Consider the following 13,800-nt stretch of genomic DNA (forward strand, 5'->3'; position numbering starts at 1 on the left):
GAATATTAACTGTGTTTTCTTGGCCTTTGAGTGACATTAAAAGTTGTTATTTTTATGCTGTTTAATTTTATTGCGTTTTATTGTGTCTTCTCAATCTTCCTGTCGGAGCCTAGTGTGTGCTAACGCATACGCCTCGTACAATCCTTATTATTATTCTTGATGATGGAGAGTCAGCTGCGGGTAGCTTGACTCTTACCCTCGGAGTCTCTGTGGACGGAGACCGTACATGAGGGAGGTACACCGCTGATCAAAAAATATCTCGTCTTAGGGTTGTTTCCCGGATCACCAACCGCTAATCGTTAGTCGGGGAAATGTGAGGATGCCGTTGGGGACACGACCACTGAGAAGGAAGCCGTTATGGCTTCCCATACCTCTCAGGGCTGTTTTCCCTGGCTTACATGTATAGTATAAAATTCTCTGAGGGCACCAGGCCAGATCGTCGTCCGGCCACATAACTCTGAGGGGTTGGGGCAGGATATGCTGTGGCTAGACCCGTCTCCTGGTACTCCATCGGAGACGTCATCGGTTATAGTAAATTTTTTATTGGTGGCACTCGTCAATCCTGAATTTTCAGGGTGATATTAGATCTAGATAACTTGCCCATTGGAGAAGAGCATCGTTGGTAACCGGGATACCCATCTGCACGACAATCATCTACGTTCTCGATGCAGCTCGATAAACTGCTGGTATACAAATGCAGAAATTTCTGCGACGCTCCAGCCTATTATAACCACACTTATTCAATTCTGTTGCAGGTAGCTTCAATTTTATTTTGACGCCACCTAGTGGATCCTACTGAATTAAAGAGAAAAGCTGGCGTATTTTTGCAAAACTTTAAGCTTATTTATTGCTATTGTTACTAAATTTTTCAAGATAAAAACTATACTAAAACCATTTAAGAAGTGTCAAGAATCGGTATGCAAAATTTCAGCAAAATCGGTTCAGTAGTTTTTGTGGTTAGCGATTACAACGGTTTTAGCGACATTGCTTTATATATTAGTAAGATACCATGTTGATTTTACTTTTCAAATTCAAAAAACGAGTATACTTTAATATAAATTTATAACTACACATTGAGATGATAAGTTACATTAAATTGAATACTTTTGCCAGACCACAAGATTTTTGTTATTTAAATAACATTTTATTGTTATAAATAAAGAAAAAGTGAGGTAAGCTAATGTTAAAAATAACAAATAAATAAAAGGATTGATATTAGGGGAAAATCAACTAGAAAAACATTTTAAAAAAAAGTTATCGGAAAAAAAGTATCGGAAAAAAAAAAATTTTAAGGTACAATGAAAAGTAAAATTAGTCACATAAAGACGACGTAAGGAATACAGCAAAATATATTTACAAAGAAAATAAATGCATAAAAAGTATTACCTTTATAATAAGAAATTGTTACTTTGGTCAACGCAATTTGGATGTTCCAAGTGTAAGTTCTCAACGCCTTTCCACACGTATGTAACCTCCTAAGACTCTTGTAACTGACTAAGTAGCTACTCCCTCCCTCTGTTTTAACTGGGTGCTTCCCATATTTTCCTATCAACTCTTTCACAAAGACCTGCCCCTTTATTAAATTCATTGAAATACAAAATATGTGAGCACTTTTGACTGTGATTTGGTTTACGATGGAACAATCTTGAAACAGCAGAAAGCTTCTATGATCTGTTAATTCTGTATACAATAATCTAATAATGTCACTTTTTTTTTTTGTTTCAGATGACATAGAATGGGTTGGGTGTTACTAGGGTGCCATACAGGTAGTGGCAGCTGCCTCTCACCGATTATCTCACTGTCTCTCACCCCTTTTACTAGATCCTTCCTTGTTGTTATCTGCATCATAACCTTAGCTCTTACATTTTTCAACATTGTGACCGCTGAAGATATGTAAGTATCTTTTTTATACTTTTATCTTGCTTATTTTGGATTCATTAACTAAAAAAATCTTACATGCGTCAAACGATTGAAGATGTATTTTTTACGTAAGTGTATATAATATTACTTTTGTGGGATAATCTTCGAGCTCATGAATGTTGTAAATGCCATGAATAATGTTATCATGAGTATTAAAAAATTGTTGTTTTGAGTGCTTGTTGGTAGATAAATATGCAAATATCCGTGCAAAAACAAGGAGAAAAGTAGTTACTTTGCACATAGTACTATAATTGTACTATTCATATCTTATACCCAAGCATACGAAGTTGAACTTTACTAATACATTTATTTATTACCAAAAGAAAAATCCAGCACCGTAAAATAGCCATAAATGGTGTGGATGAAATGTTGTGCGAACAATATTTAAGAACAAAATCAAAGTATACTTTTTGTAACAAAATAAAAAAACATTTCTAAATAGGTTTTGTCAAAGTATTTGAAATCTTACGTTTTGTTTTGGGTTTACATATGTAACACTGTTCCACGAAAAAATGATAATATGCTTCCAGACATCATGCTAGTTTTCCTATATATTTTTGTAATGTTGAATCAGAATTTAAGATCCATCGAATAATACATGTCACAGTGTGCCGTGGTTTTTACAGTAAATTTTTTCTTAACTTACAAGCTACCTAAAAATTACATTAAACCTTAAATGCTTAAATGCTGACCCTTAAATTAAAAGATTTCCATATTCTCGTAATTCTAACAACTTTTTGAGCCCCTCTTTTTTAAAGATTTTTTATTAATTTTTTTTTAGATTCCACTAACTTGTGGTCATTTTAAATGTGTTTATAAAGAAATATGTAAATATTTTAACTTACAATTCACTGATATTTCAATCATAAATATATTTGGCTGAACATAAAATCACTTAAAGTATAAGACCGTAAGGAGTTATTTGAAGTATAATAAGTACTCATGTATTAAGGAGTATTTGTGTTCTCAATCATTTACTGTTGATTTATTCGCACCTAAATATAAGCTCGTGCTACCTCTGGTGAAAACAATCCGAAGCCTGTATCAGTGAAAAATTTGAAACAACACATGTCCCAACACGTTATTTCATCGATTACAAAAACACTAAGTCTTTTTGTAGTTAAAAGTGCGCTATTAAATCGAGCTTCAGTCCAAATTCATCCGTTAAAAATAAAGTTGCGTTTGAAAAGATCGCGATAGAGTTTCTCTATTTTTTTTTTGTAGGTCAGGCACTCGCTCGCATATGTAGAGGTGTATACGCGTAGCAGTTCTATATAGTCTTTTATGCAGATGTATATATACATACAATACTGTCGATACTGCTGTTTTCAGAATAAATGGTTTGGAGGACTGTAGACTTATTTTTATTTCTCACTACTCTTTAAACACAAGGCAAGTATTTTGATTTTTTCATTATTTGCTTCTGTCATACCACATAGAAGCAAATGATGAGGCTTCAATATATGTTTACCGTCAACATAAACCTGTTCTCTGTTACCTACGAACTTTAACATTATCCATATTTTCATATATCTTTCAAGCCTGTCAAGTGTTTTATTTGATTTCTACACGTTAAACCATCTTTTATGAAAATAACAGTATTGGCAGTATCGGCAGTATCGTATGTATACATACATGTGTGAGTGAGAGCCCCACCTACAAAAAATAGTAGAGTAACTCTAACACGATCTTTTTAAACGCAACTTTGTGTTTAACCGAAAGATTTGGACTAAAGCTTGATTTTACAGCGGAATTGTAACTCAAAAAAGACCTAGTTTATATTTAATTGACAAAATAACGCGTTGGTACATATGTTATTTCAAATTTTTCACTAATACAGGCTTGGGGTTGTTTTCACTGGAGGTCCCATGAGCTTGCCTGTAGGTGTGAATATCTGGCGGACTCATACCTTTTTATCAACAATTAAAAGAGAAAATTAACTTAACACTAACTTTAGGAGGGTATATTTCAACGGTAAATAAAAACACTCATTGGAGATCCATTTCTCTCGCATGACTTCTGAAAAGACCTGGATGTCAAAAGAGCGCTAATATTCGCTATGACAAAAAATCTGGAGTTGCTTGATTAAATCCATACGTGGTTTTTTGATAGGGCATTTATGGTAAGTCCAAGAATCTTTGTATAAGTATTTACGTTATGAGGTGTCGTACAAAAATGTGGGAAAGATACAATTGGTGCAGATTACGATGAAAACGGCATCGACAACAATGCACATAAGGTTTTGCACGCGATATCTAAGCACATTAATGCCTCGTCATTTATCATAACGTTAATGGAATAAAAATTTTTAGGCAATTTAACGATGTTGGAAATAATAAAAAGTAGTGCTCAAAGTATAATCATAAATGTTAAGAAACAAGCGTCCTATCTACTATTGGGAATATTCCTGTACCACGTGACACGGCGACATATATATAACTACTAGAGGGAAAGTAGCTCACGCCTTATGGAAGAAATTTAGTTTTTTTTGAGCAGAAAAAGAGTTGAAAGTAAAAAGTTATTGAAGTACATATTTTTGACCTTATAAAAGTTAGGTTGTTATTTTTTTCATATGATGAAATCGCTTATTAAGGCCAAACACATCTTTTTGACGGTACTAATAACAGTTTAACCTAAAATGAAGCTATTTGTTTACCTCTAAGCAGACGCGATAGTGACAGAAACAACAGCAGCAGCAGAAACGAGTAGCTCAATGTGAGGTTAACTGTACTTCGTACCCTTAAAAAGATGCTTTAGGACTTAATGAAAGATTTCATATTATCTAAAAACAACAACCTAACTCTTATACAGTTAAAAATATGTACTTTAATAACTTTCTATGTTTAACACCTTTTCCATTACGAAAAAAAATAAAAACTTTATTTCTCCTATAAGGCCTATACCACTTTCCACCTAGTGTTCATATATATATGTATATCACCGTGTCACGTGGTACAGTTATACTTCCAATACATCGTGACTTTAAAGACTGGAGAAAGTGACTTCTTACGAAAAAAACTAGGGCATAACTGACTGTATTGCTTGGTGTTGTGTATGCAATTTGTGTTGGTCTCGACTGTATAAATTTACTTACAGTATAACGCTTTGTTACACCAACAGTCTCATCCTTTTGTAATTTTACTTAGTTTTGCCATTAAGTTTGTTTGAAATTCTTTCCATTTTAACACTTTTTTATTTTTATTTAATTTTTCTTTATTCAAACTCTGAATCTTATCAGCCATATGATTCATACAATCAATTTTTACTGTATTCACATTTCCATTTTGATAATTTTCAATTTGCGTAGCAATACAATAATTCTAAGTACTTTAATTTTTTATGAAATTTCTGTACTTAGTGATCGCAACTGCCTCTAAATTATCTTCATAAATATCGGTTCGTTTTTTAATTTTCACTTTAAAAATTTTATTTAACATATTTTGTACGAACAGTATTATAAGTATTTAAAAAAATTACACTGTTGTACATTCTCATGTTTTGTGTCATTATTATCACGAGCCTAGTCAAAATTTACCATTTGACACAGTATTACATATATATATATACGTAAGATTAAACACTTAGCGCTAAAACTTAGTTGTACACAATGAGCGCAGATACGAATGACAGAGAAGGCAGTACGTAAAAGGGCTCTGAGCAGCTTGCATCGGAATAAGCCTGACACTCATGTAAATACTGGAATGCATAACATAGGCAAATTAACGACAATTTTATAGATTCAGGTTTGTGTTACGTCTGTAGGTTAAGTCTAGTATTAAGTTAATATAAAACTACTGTAAATAAATTTCAGTTTTTTAACTGCATCTTGATTTGTCTGGTTCGGCCTGAATCCGTACTCCACCAATGTTTTGTACATAAATTCCTACAAATCTATACATTGGAGCGTAAAGCCAAGTTTCAATTTGTCTGCAAAGCCAGTGCCGATTCAAAGAGCACCAAGGTTAAAGTGAAAACAATTCAGCTAGTGGATCAAGAAGTTTTACTCCCGCGAAACAAGATAGCCAGTTCATTCCATACACAACTCTTCAACACAACTATTGTTAAAAATGTCAGTAAGAGTTTGAAAACCAGAGATAAGTTTAGAAATGTGACTGTGACCTTAACACAAGAGTTTGGAGCTATTTACTTGGACGAAGAAGGCAACGTCGTTTTAGATGACAAATATTTGGAAGAAGTAGTCACCACAACATACACAGACATTACGAACACTAACGTCTTGGAGAGAAGTAGTCGTAGCTCACCTAAGGATGTTGTTTCGGAAGATTTTAATAGTGAAAATTTTAAGGCAACTACTTGGTTATCGATGTTTATTCAGAAATGAATCCAAGTGGGGATGTATAAAAATAGTTACACTTAAACTTTAAGGTTCTTTTGAGAAAAATTCGCATTAGACTGGTTTAGTATTAATATAAAATAATGTGGCTTAAATAATAATTGGGAAACTTGGAATAACGCTTTTATAAAAACCGTTTTAGTACAATCCTTGATGGATATCGCTTATGCTTATGATTTCAAATATTTAAATGGCTCATTATTAGAATATGCACTAAAGAAAAGAAACTTACTGTAAGAAGTTAATGATGAAATGACATTTAATACTCTAATTGACTTAATAGTAATTAAATTACCAAAATTTTTATAAAATAGATTAGAAAGAAAATCAATCCTAAATATGAAAGACTTAATATCTAAACTAAAACATTTTGGAAATTTGAGTGTTAAGTACAGCGAAAAAGTAAAAAATAAAACCTCAAGCAAAAACAAATAAAACTATGTACAATATGTAAGAATTTAGGTTATAAAAAGAGATAACACTCAGAACAGAGGTGCAGATTTAAAGATAAGCAAGTAACAAATATAAAGTACAAGAAAATAAAAATTGTTAATAATGTAGAATGTGAAAATTTTGTAACAAGCACAGATCAAGCAAAAAACGAGTAGCCGTCCCACTTTTAAGGTTGAAAATTTTTGTCAATAATACTCACGCTGCAGGTGTATATGATTTAGGGGCAAATTTTTCTTTGATTAGTTAAAAATTTTTAAACAAAATAAACAATGTGAATAATATTATGAGTGTGCGAACTAACATCAAAGTTATGAATGAAGTAACAAAAACTAAGAGCATTGTAAATCTTAAAGTTAAAATTTTTAACATAGAAAAAAATTTTTTATTTTTGATAAAAAAAAATAATTTTTTAAACGAAGACATTTTAATAGGTTTCGTTTAAAAATTTAAACCATACCAAGATGATAATCTACAGGTTATTCAAAATCATCCATTTGTCAAGAATAAAGTAAAAGTAGAAAACAATAATACAAAAATAAACATGGTTTAGAGTTTCGTTGGAGAGAATACTTAAAAGAATTATATTTAAAGTATGCTTGAAAAAAATAACGATATTTTCGTGACTTCCTAGTTCGATGTAGGAAATGAAGAATTAGGAAGCCGCAATTGAATAGACAGAATACAGGTTCATTTCAAAAAAGCCTTACAGATGCTCATTTCAAGATAAAGTTGAAATTAAAAAGCAAGTAAGTGAACTGTTAAAAGTAGGATTAATTAAAGAATCGCGCAGCCCATACGCAGTGCCAGTTACGATGGTCTTTAAGAAAGAAGAAGGAAAAAGATTTTGTTTTTGCATAGATGTTAAAGAACTAAATAGAATCATTGTACCAGAAAGTCAATCTTTTCCAAGGATTGATGATCTAACATTGCGTGCTAGAAAATTTTAAGTTTTTCACAAAGCTTCATGTAAATGCGGCTTTTTGGTCATATTGGTTTGTAGAAAAGACAAACACAAATTAGCATTTGTGAGACATCATGGTCATTGGCAATAGAACTGTCTACCATATGGTCTAAGGTCTGCCCCAGCTATTTTTTGAAAAGTATTATCTAGTGTATTGAAAAATAAAGAATTAGATGAGTTTGCAGTAAACTACATAGACGATTTACTAGTATGTTCAGGAACATACAAAGTGCATGTTAATCATTAAAATATCAAGGATTCAGACTAAATTGAAGAGAATTTCAATTTACTTTAAATGAAGTAACACGCCTAGGTCACAAAATAAGTAACAATTACATAAAACCAATAAATGACAACCTAATAGCAATAAAGAAATTTCCTAAACCTCAGACGAGAAACAGATAAGATAATTTCTGGAAAAAGTAAACTTTTATTTAGAGAATATACCACAACATACTATTTTATTGGATCCGTTACATAATCTGCTAAGAAAAAATATAGAATTCATGTGGTCAACACAATAGAATAATAGTTTTTAACGAGCAAAAAAATATCTTTATTCTACTCCAGCGTTAGCAATAATTAACGAAGAAGCACTAATATATTTGCTTACTAATGCCAGTATAAAAGGTATGGGTGAAATTCTAAAATAACTTCAAGAAGATAAATCACTAAAACAGTCTTTTATTTTTCAAAAAAACTAAATAAAATACAAAAAAATTAAAAAGGCTATTAACATTGAATACTGAGTAATAAAAGAATCAATCCTCTATTGGCAATACTATATAATAGAAAAAAAATTTGTAATCTTCACAGACCATGGACCATTAAGGAATTGTAAAATTAAGAAGTATACATTAATCTGTACATCCACAGTTAAAAGGAATAGCAAATTGTATCTCTCAATTTAATTTTGATATTGTATACAATCCAGGAAAAGATAATATAGAGATCGATTGCCTATTTAGAAATCCTGTACTGGAATCATATGAAAGTTCAGATGATGAGTCTGTGAATAAAATAGCCATTTTCCTAAAAGTTGATGATATAAAAAAAGATCAAAGATCGATTAAAATGGATCTTAAATGCGATATCAAAGATAAAATTATCTATAAAATATTGAAAAATAAAAAGAAAATTTGAATTACAGAAAAATTAGGTATTTCAATTATTAAAAAAGCACACATAGAATAACGACGCATTGTAATTAAACAACTCACTTTGACTATATGCCAAAAAATTTATTTAAAAAATATGCACAGACGCACTATTACAATATGCAAAAACAGTAAGACTGGCATTAAAAACAAAACCAGACTTGGATGTCTCAAAACTCCATTATCCCAGCTGGGCCCAGCTAAAAAATCTTTTGAAATAATATCCCTGGACAGTATTGGAGGATTAAAAGGCAACAGTACAAAAAGATACATACGCTTAATAATAGATCATTTTACTAGGTTTGCATACATTTACACCTCTACAACACAAGTTGCAAAAGACTTTGGTAATTTAGTAAAAAAAAGTGACAAAAAAAAAGGAACAATACAAATTATACTAACAGACCAATATGCAGGAATTAACTACGCACAATTTAAATAATTTACACAGAAAGAAAACATAACTTTCAGTTTTATGGCTGTAGACTATGCTTTTTTAAACGGAATAAATCAAAGAACGAATCAAACCTTAATTTATAGAATCAACTGGTAAATTTTTGGAAATAAAAATAAACGTTGGCCAAATATAGCAGAAGAATGTATAAATAGATACAATAACACTATGCATAGTTCAACTGCATTCACTTTAAACTATTTGCAAAGAAGAATAGATAATAATTTAATGCCAAACATATTGGAAGACAACAACATGAACAATTTGCAAAATAACAGAAAACTAGCATGAAAAAACTAAAAAATATACATATGCAAAATTAGTTTTATTATGATAAACACGTTAAAAATATTAATTATACGATGGATAATTAAGTTTATATCCAACAAAAAATAAGCTTAACAGGGACACATTAGACGTGATAAGAACAGGACTTTACAAAATAAAAGAAAAAATATCTGACACCATTCACTTAATAGACAGCAGATGCAGAAAAAAAGAATCAAGCCTCTTTCACGCCAGCAAACTCGTTCTTTACTTATAGGGTTCCATCCTCCGACTTAATAGGGGAGGATGTAAGTTTAAACACTTAGCGCCAAGACTTAGTTGTCCGCAATGAGCGCAGATATGAATAACAGAGAAGGCAGTACGTTAAACAGCTCCAAGCAGTTCGCATCGTGATAAGCTTGAAACTCATTTTACCATCGGAATAATTAACATTGGAAAATTAAGGACAGTTGTACAGATTCAGCTTAGTGTTAAGTCTGTAGGTTGAGTCAAGTATTAAGTTAATATAACAATACTGTAAATAAATTTAAGTTTGTCAACTGCATCTTGATTTGTCTGATTCGGCCCAAATCCATACTCCACCAACGTTTTGTACTTAAATTTCTACGTATAAATATAAATATATATATATATATATATATATATATATATATATATATATATATATATATATATCTACATAGTAAATTTCAACTATTGACAATAAGCAAGAAATTTTTTTTTTTTTTTTAATTTTAATGAATTACATTTTTGATAGTAGGAGGTGCCACAGTTAATAATCATATGTATATATATATATATAAAATTGTTATATGGCATTCCATTTTAACTGTGCCACCTCCTACTATTTAAGATGTAGTAAATAAAAAAATTAAAAAATTTATTGCTTATTGTCAAAAGTTTAAATTTATTATTTGATTTAATACTTCATATATATATGTATGTATATACACACAAAATGGCATTCCATGTTAACTGTACCACCTTCTACCATCCAAAATGTAATAGACTAAAACAAAAAATTTCGTAAGTATTGTAAATAGTTATTAGCTTTCTCCCCTTCTAAAGTCCGTATGTATTGCACCAGAAGATATACACTTTTAAATAACTTGACATTGAATTATAGTACCTTAGAACTTAGTTATTTGTCTTTTTTGAAAACACAAGTGCCGAATCGTATTTTTGTAAAAAACTACTTGTAGAAAAATGTGAGATGAAGGACATAAGATCTATGTAGAGGTGTAATAAAGAATGCAAAAGTTATTTTATTTATTCCAGCCCCAAAATCATGCACAATTTCTAACATCAGTTTTCTAAATTTTTGTTTAATTGATACTTAAGAAAAATGCAACTTATAAAAACTGTTTCATTTTCGTTATTAGTACTTCTCTTCAATATTACACCCAAAATATCTGTTTGCATGTAAAAGGCTAAAAAGTGTAATTGGCTTACTCAGTCAATAAGTTAAAATAGTAGTTTAAATCGAGTCACTGTAAGTAACAGACATAATAAAACTACAAACCAGGGGGTATTAATGGGTCATGGGACCTGCGGTAAGAACGAAGTTCTTTAAACATGAGATGAGTATAGACACAATTTCTCAGGTAACAAGGGGGTTGCCAGACCCACAGGAAGAACGAAGCTTTGTTAACTTTAGTACTGCATTCATGTTGTTTACTAAAACAAAAACTTGAAAAAGGAATAAAAAAAAAATAAAAAAAAAGTTTACTACTCACGATGGTTGAACTTCGTGAGAACGTCGTGCATAAATACAGTACTTACGAAGTTTAACCATCGTCAATAGTAAGCTACTTTTTTTTTTTTTTTACTCGTTTTTCAAGTTTGTGTTTTAGTAAAGAACATGAACGCAGTACTAATGTTTACAGAGCTTCGTTCTTCCTGTGGCTCTGGCGACCCCCTTGTAACCTGAGAAATTGTGTCTATACTCATCTCATGTTTAAAAAACTTCGTCCTTACCGTGGGTCCCATGACCCATTAATACCCCCTAGTTTGTTGTTTAAATTTCCTGTATAATTTTTTCCTTTTTTTTTTTTTTAATTTCTTGTTTCATTTTTTTCTTTGTTTCTTGTTTTATTTACTTTTTTTTCATTTCTTGTTTTATTTTTTTCTTTGTTTCTTGTTTTATTTTTTTTTTTCATTTCTTGTTTTTTTTTTTCATATTTCATTTGATAACATTTTTATAATTTGTTTTGTATTTCCTTTATATAATTTCTTTTTCCATTTTCATGTTCAATCTTTTTTTCATTCCCTTTTTTGTTTTATTTTTTTTATTCTATTGTATTGATTTATATCTTTTGTAATTATATTTCCTTTTATTTTTATATTTCATTTTATTAATTTTTTTTTAAATTATTTTTTTCACTTATTTTTTTGCGATTTTATAGCTCATTAATGCAATTTTTGTTTTATTTTAATATAATTACTCTATGACATTGTGCCATTATTTGTTTATCAAATTCGGAATAAGTGGCCTTAAAAACCATTAAAATGATATGAAACTTGAAATATATTTATATAATGATCTCACATAATTCGTTTATAATTGATTTGATGAATTACTTTATTTATATAATTATGTGATAATGTAACATAATTTGTTTGTCGAATTCGAAATAAGCGCCTTTCAAAACCATTGATACGTTCTTCAGTTGATACGTTCAAATCTCTTTATTGGAAAATGTTTTTTTTTTTTTTTTTTTTTTTTTTTTTTTTTTTTTTTTTTTTTTTTTTTGAGAATAGAAAAAGAAAAAAATTCAAAGTCAAAAATTATTTATTGTGGGAAAATAAAATTAAAATTTGTTGAAAAATTAATTGCTTGGGAGTGTGAGGGGGAACGGTGGGTAAAGGTGTGCAGAAGAGTAACACGGCACGGTTGGCAGATATACATATATAGTGGAGAGAGGGAAAGTGTATAGAGAACAGTTGGTGAGGGGGACGGTGTAAGGGGGGAGACTTGAGAGGAAGAGACTTCGGGTGAAACCACTTTCGTTTAAAAAAAAAAAAATCTGTCGGTTTTAAAATTCCAGCTCCCCAAGTAACGCGACATAAAGAACTTCGTTTTAAAAAGAGTCTTATGTTGTTGACAGTGATAGACGTGTTTGAAATTCTTAAGTATAAAAAAAACTATAATGTATTTTTACTGCCATATGAGGTCATGCTGGTTCTATATACTACTGATAAAAAAAAGGGTGAAGAGAAAAGAACTGAACTTGTATCGTTCCTGACCACTAGCTAAGCTTATTAGTGTGGCATACTTGTAATTTTCGCTGTAGACAAACACGACTGATACTAGCTCTTTATTTGCTTACTTATAAAACATCTGCAATATTGCAACCGTGTTGTGAGAAGAGTTATAGGGAAGGATTATTTCCAAAATTACCAGTAACTTGCATTTACTTGTAATAATTAACACACTAATTTTTTCTTTTTTTTATGATAATTCGTAGTACAAAATTACTAGCACACCGCAATAATGAGTTCAGCTAGTGATCAAAAACGAGACGAGTTTGATCTCTTACTCTTGATTCCTCCATTTCTTTCTTCATTTTCTGATGTATGTGCACCATAAGGTATATTACACGTGCGTACACAATATATTTTTTATCATGCCCTGACGGAAAGCTCACATTCTCGTCCTGTTTTTAGGCTGGGAAGTTATGCATTCCTGACCAGGAAGGAAACTTTTTTGTTGCGCACTAACGTACTGCGCAGCTCTCTTCGAGTTACTTTCTCATGTCAGTCGTCAGCTACTTATGTGTACATAGCTATAGTCAACAATGTATACTATACTCAGCAGACAAAAACCAAAACACTCGGATCATAACCTCAATACCTATGCCATGCAAATCTGTAGATTGCAGAGTGTAACATAAATGATTTCAGCTAGTGAGTAGTGTTATACTCAACAATTAAAAATAATTAAGTACTCATTCTCTGTACGTCTGATTACTGAAAGCAATTCTGTGACTACACGAATAAAGCTCAAAAGCTTATGTATTTGGTGACATACCTATGGGTCTGTTTTGTTTCCAAGTACATTTACATACTAATATAATTTCCATAGTGCCGGTGTTACAGACTTCAACATAAATTTTGTGTGTAATTGAGTTTTATATATAATTGAACGACTTCAATGAGCGTGGCTGCACTGGGTACAGTACTGGAGTCGATATATATTGTTTTCTATCTCGCT

General features: G+C 30.9%; 1 protein-coding gene across 1 annotated transcript in view; it reads left to right on the plus strand.

Moving 5' to 3' along the window:
* Positions 1–647: 647 nt before the first annotated feature.
* The window catches only part of pHCl-1 (pH-sensitive chloride channel 1), a 669,372-nt gene continuing 656,219 nt past the window's right edge, over positions 648–13,800 (plus strand). Inside the window, exons 1-2 of the mRNA XM_089598057.1 lie at positions 648–686; positions 1,726–1,893. Of these exons, the coding sequence (XP_089454183.1) occupies positions 1,736–1,893 (158 nt within the window). The 5' untranslated portion in view covers positions 648–686; positions 1,726–1,735. The remainder of the gene's footprint in view (positions 687–1,725; positions 1,894–13,800) is intronic.

The sequence above is a fragment of the Copidosoma floridanum genome, unplaced genomic scaffold (assembly GCF_036245765.1).
Source record: "Copidosoma floridanum isolate Cflo_tuat_1 unplaced genomic scaffold, Cflo_Japanese_pri ptg000004l, whole genome shotgun sequence".
In the NCBI taxonomy this organism is placed as follows: Eukaryota; Metazoa; Arthropoda; class Insecta; order Hymenoptera; family Encyrtidae; genus Copidosoma; species Copidosoma floridanum.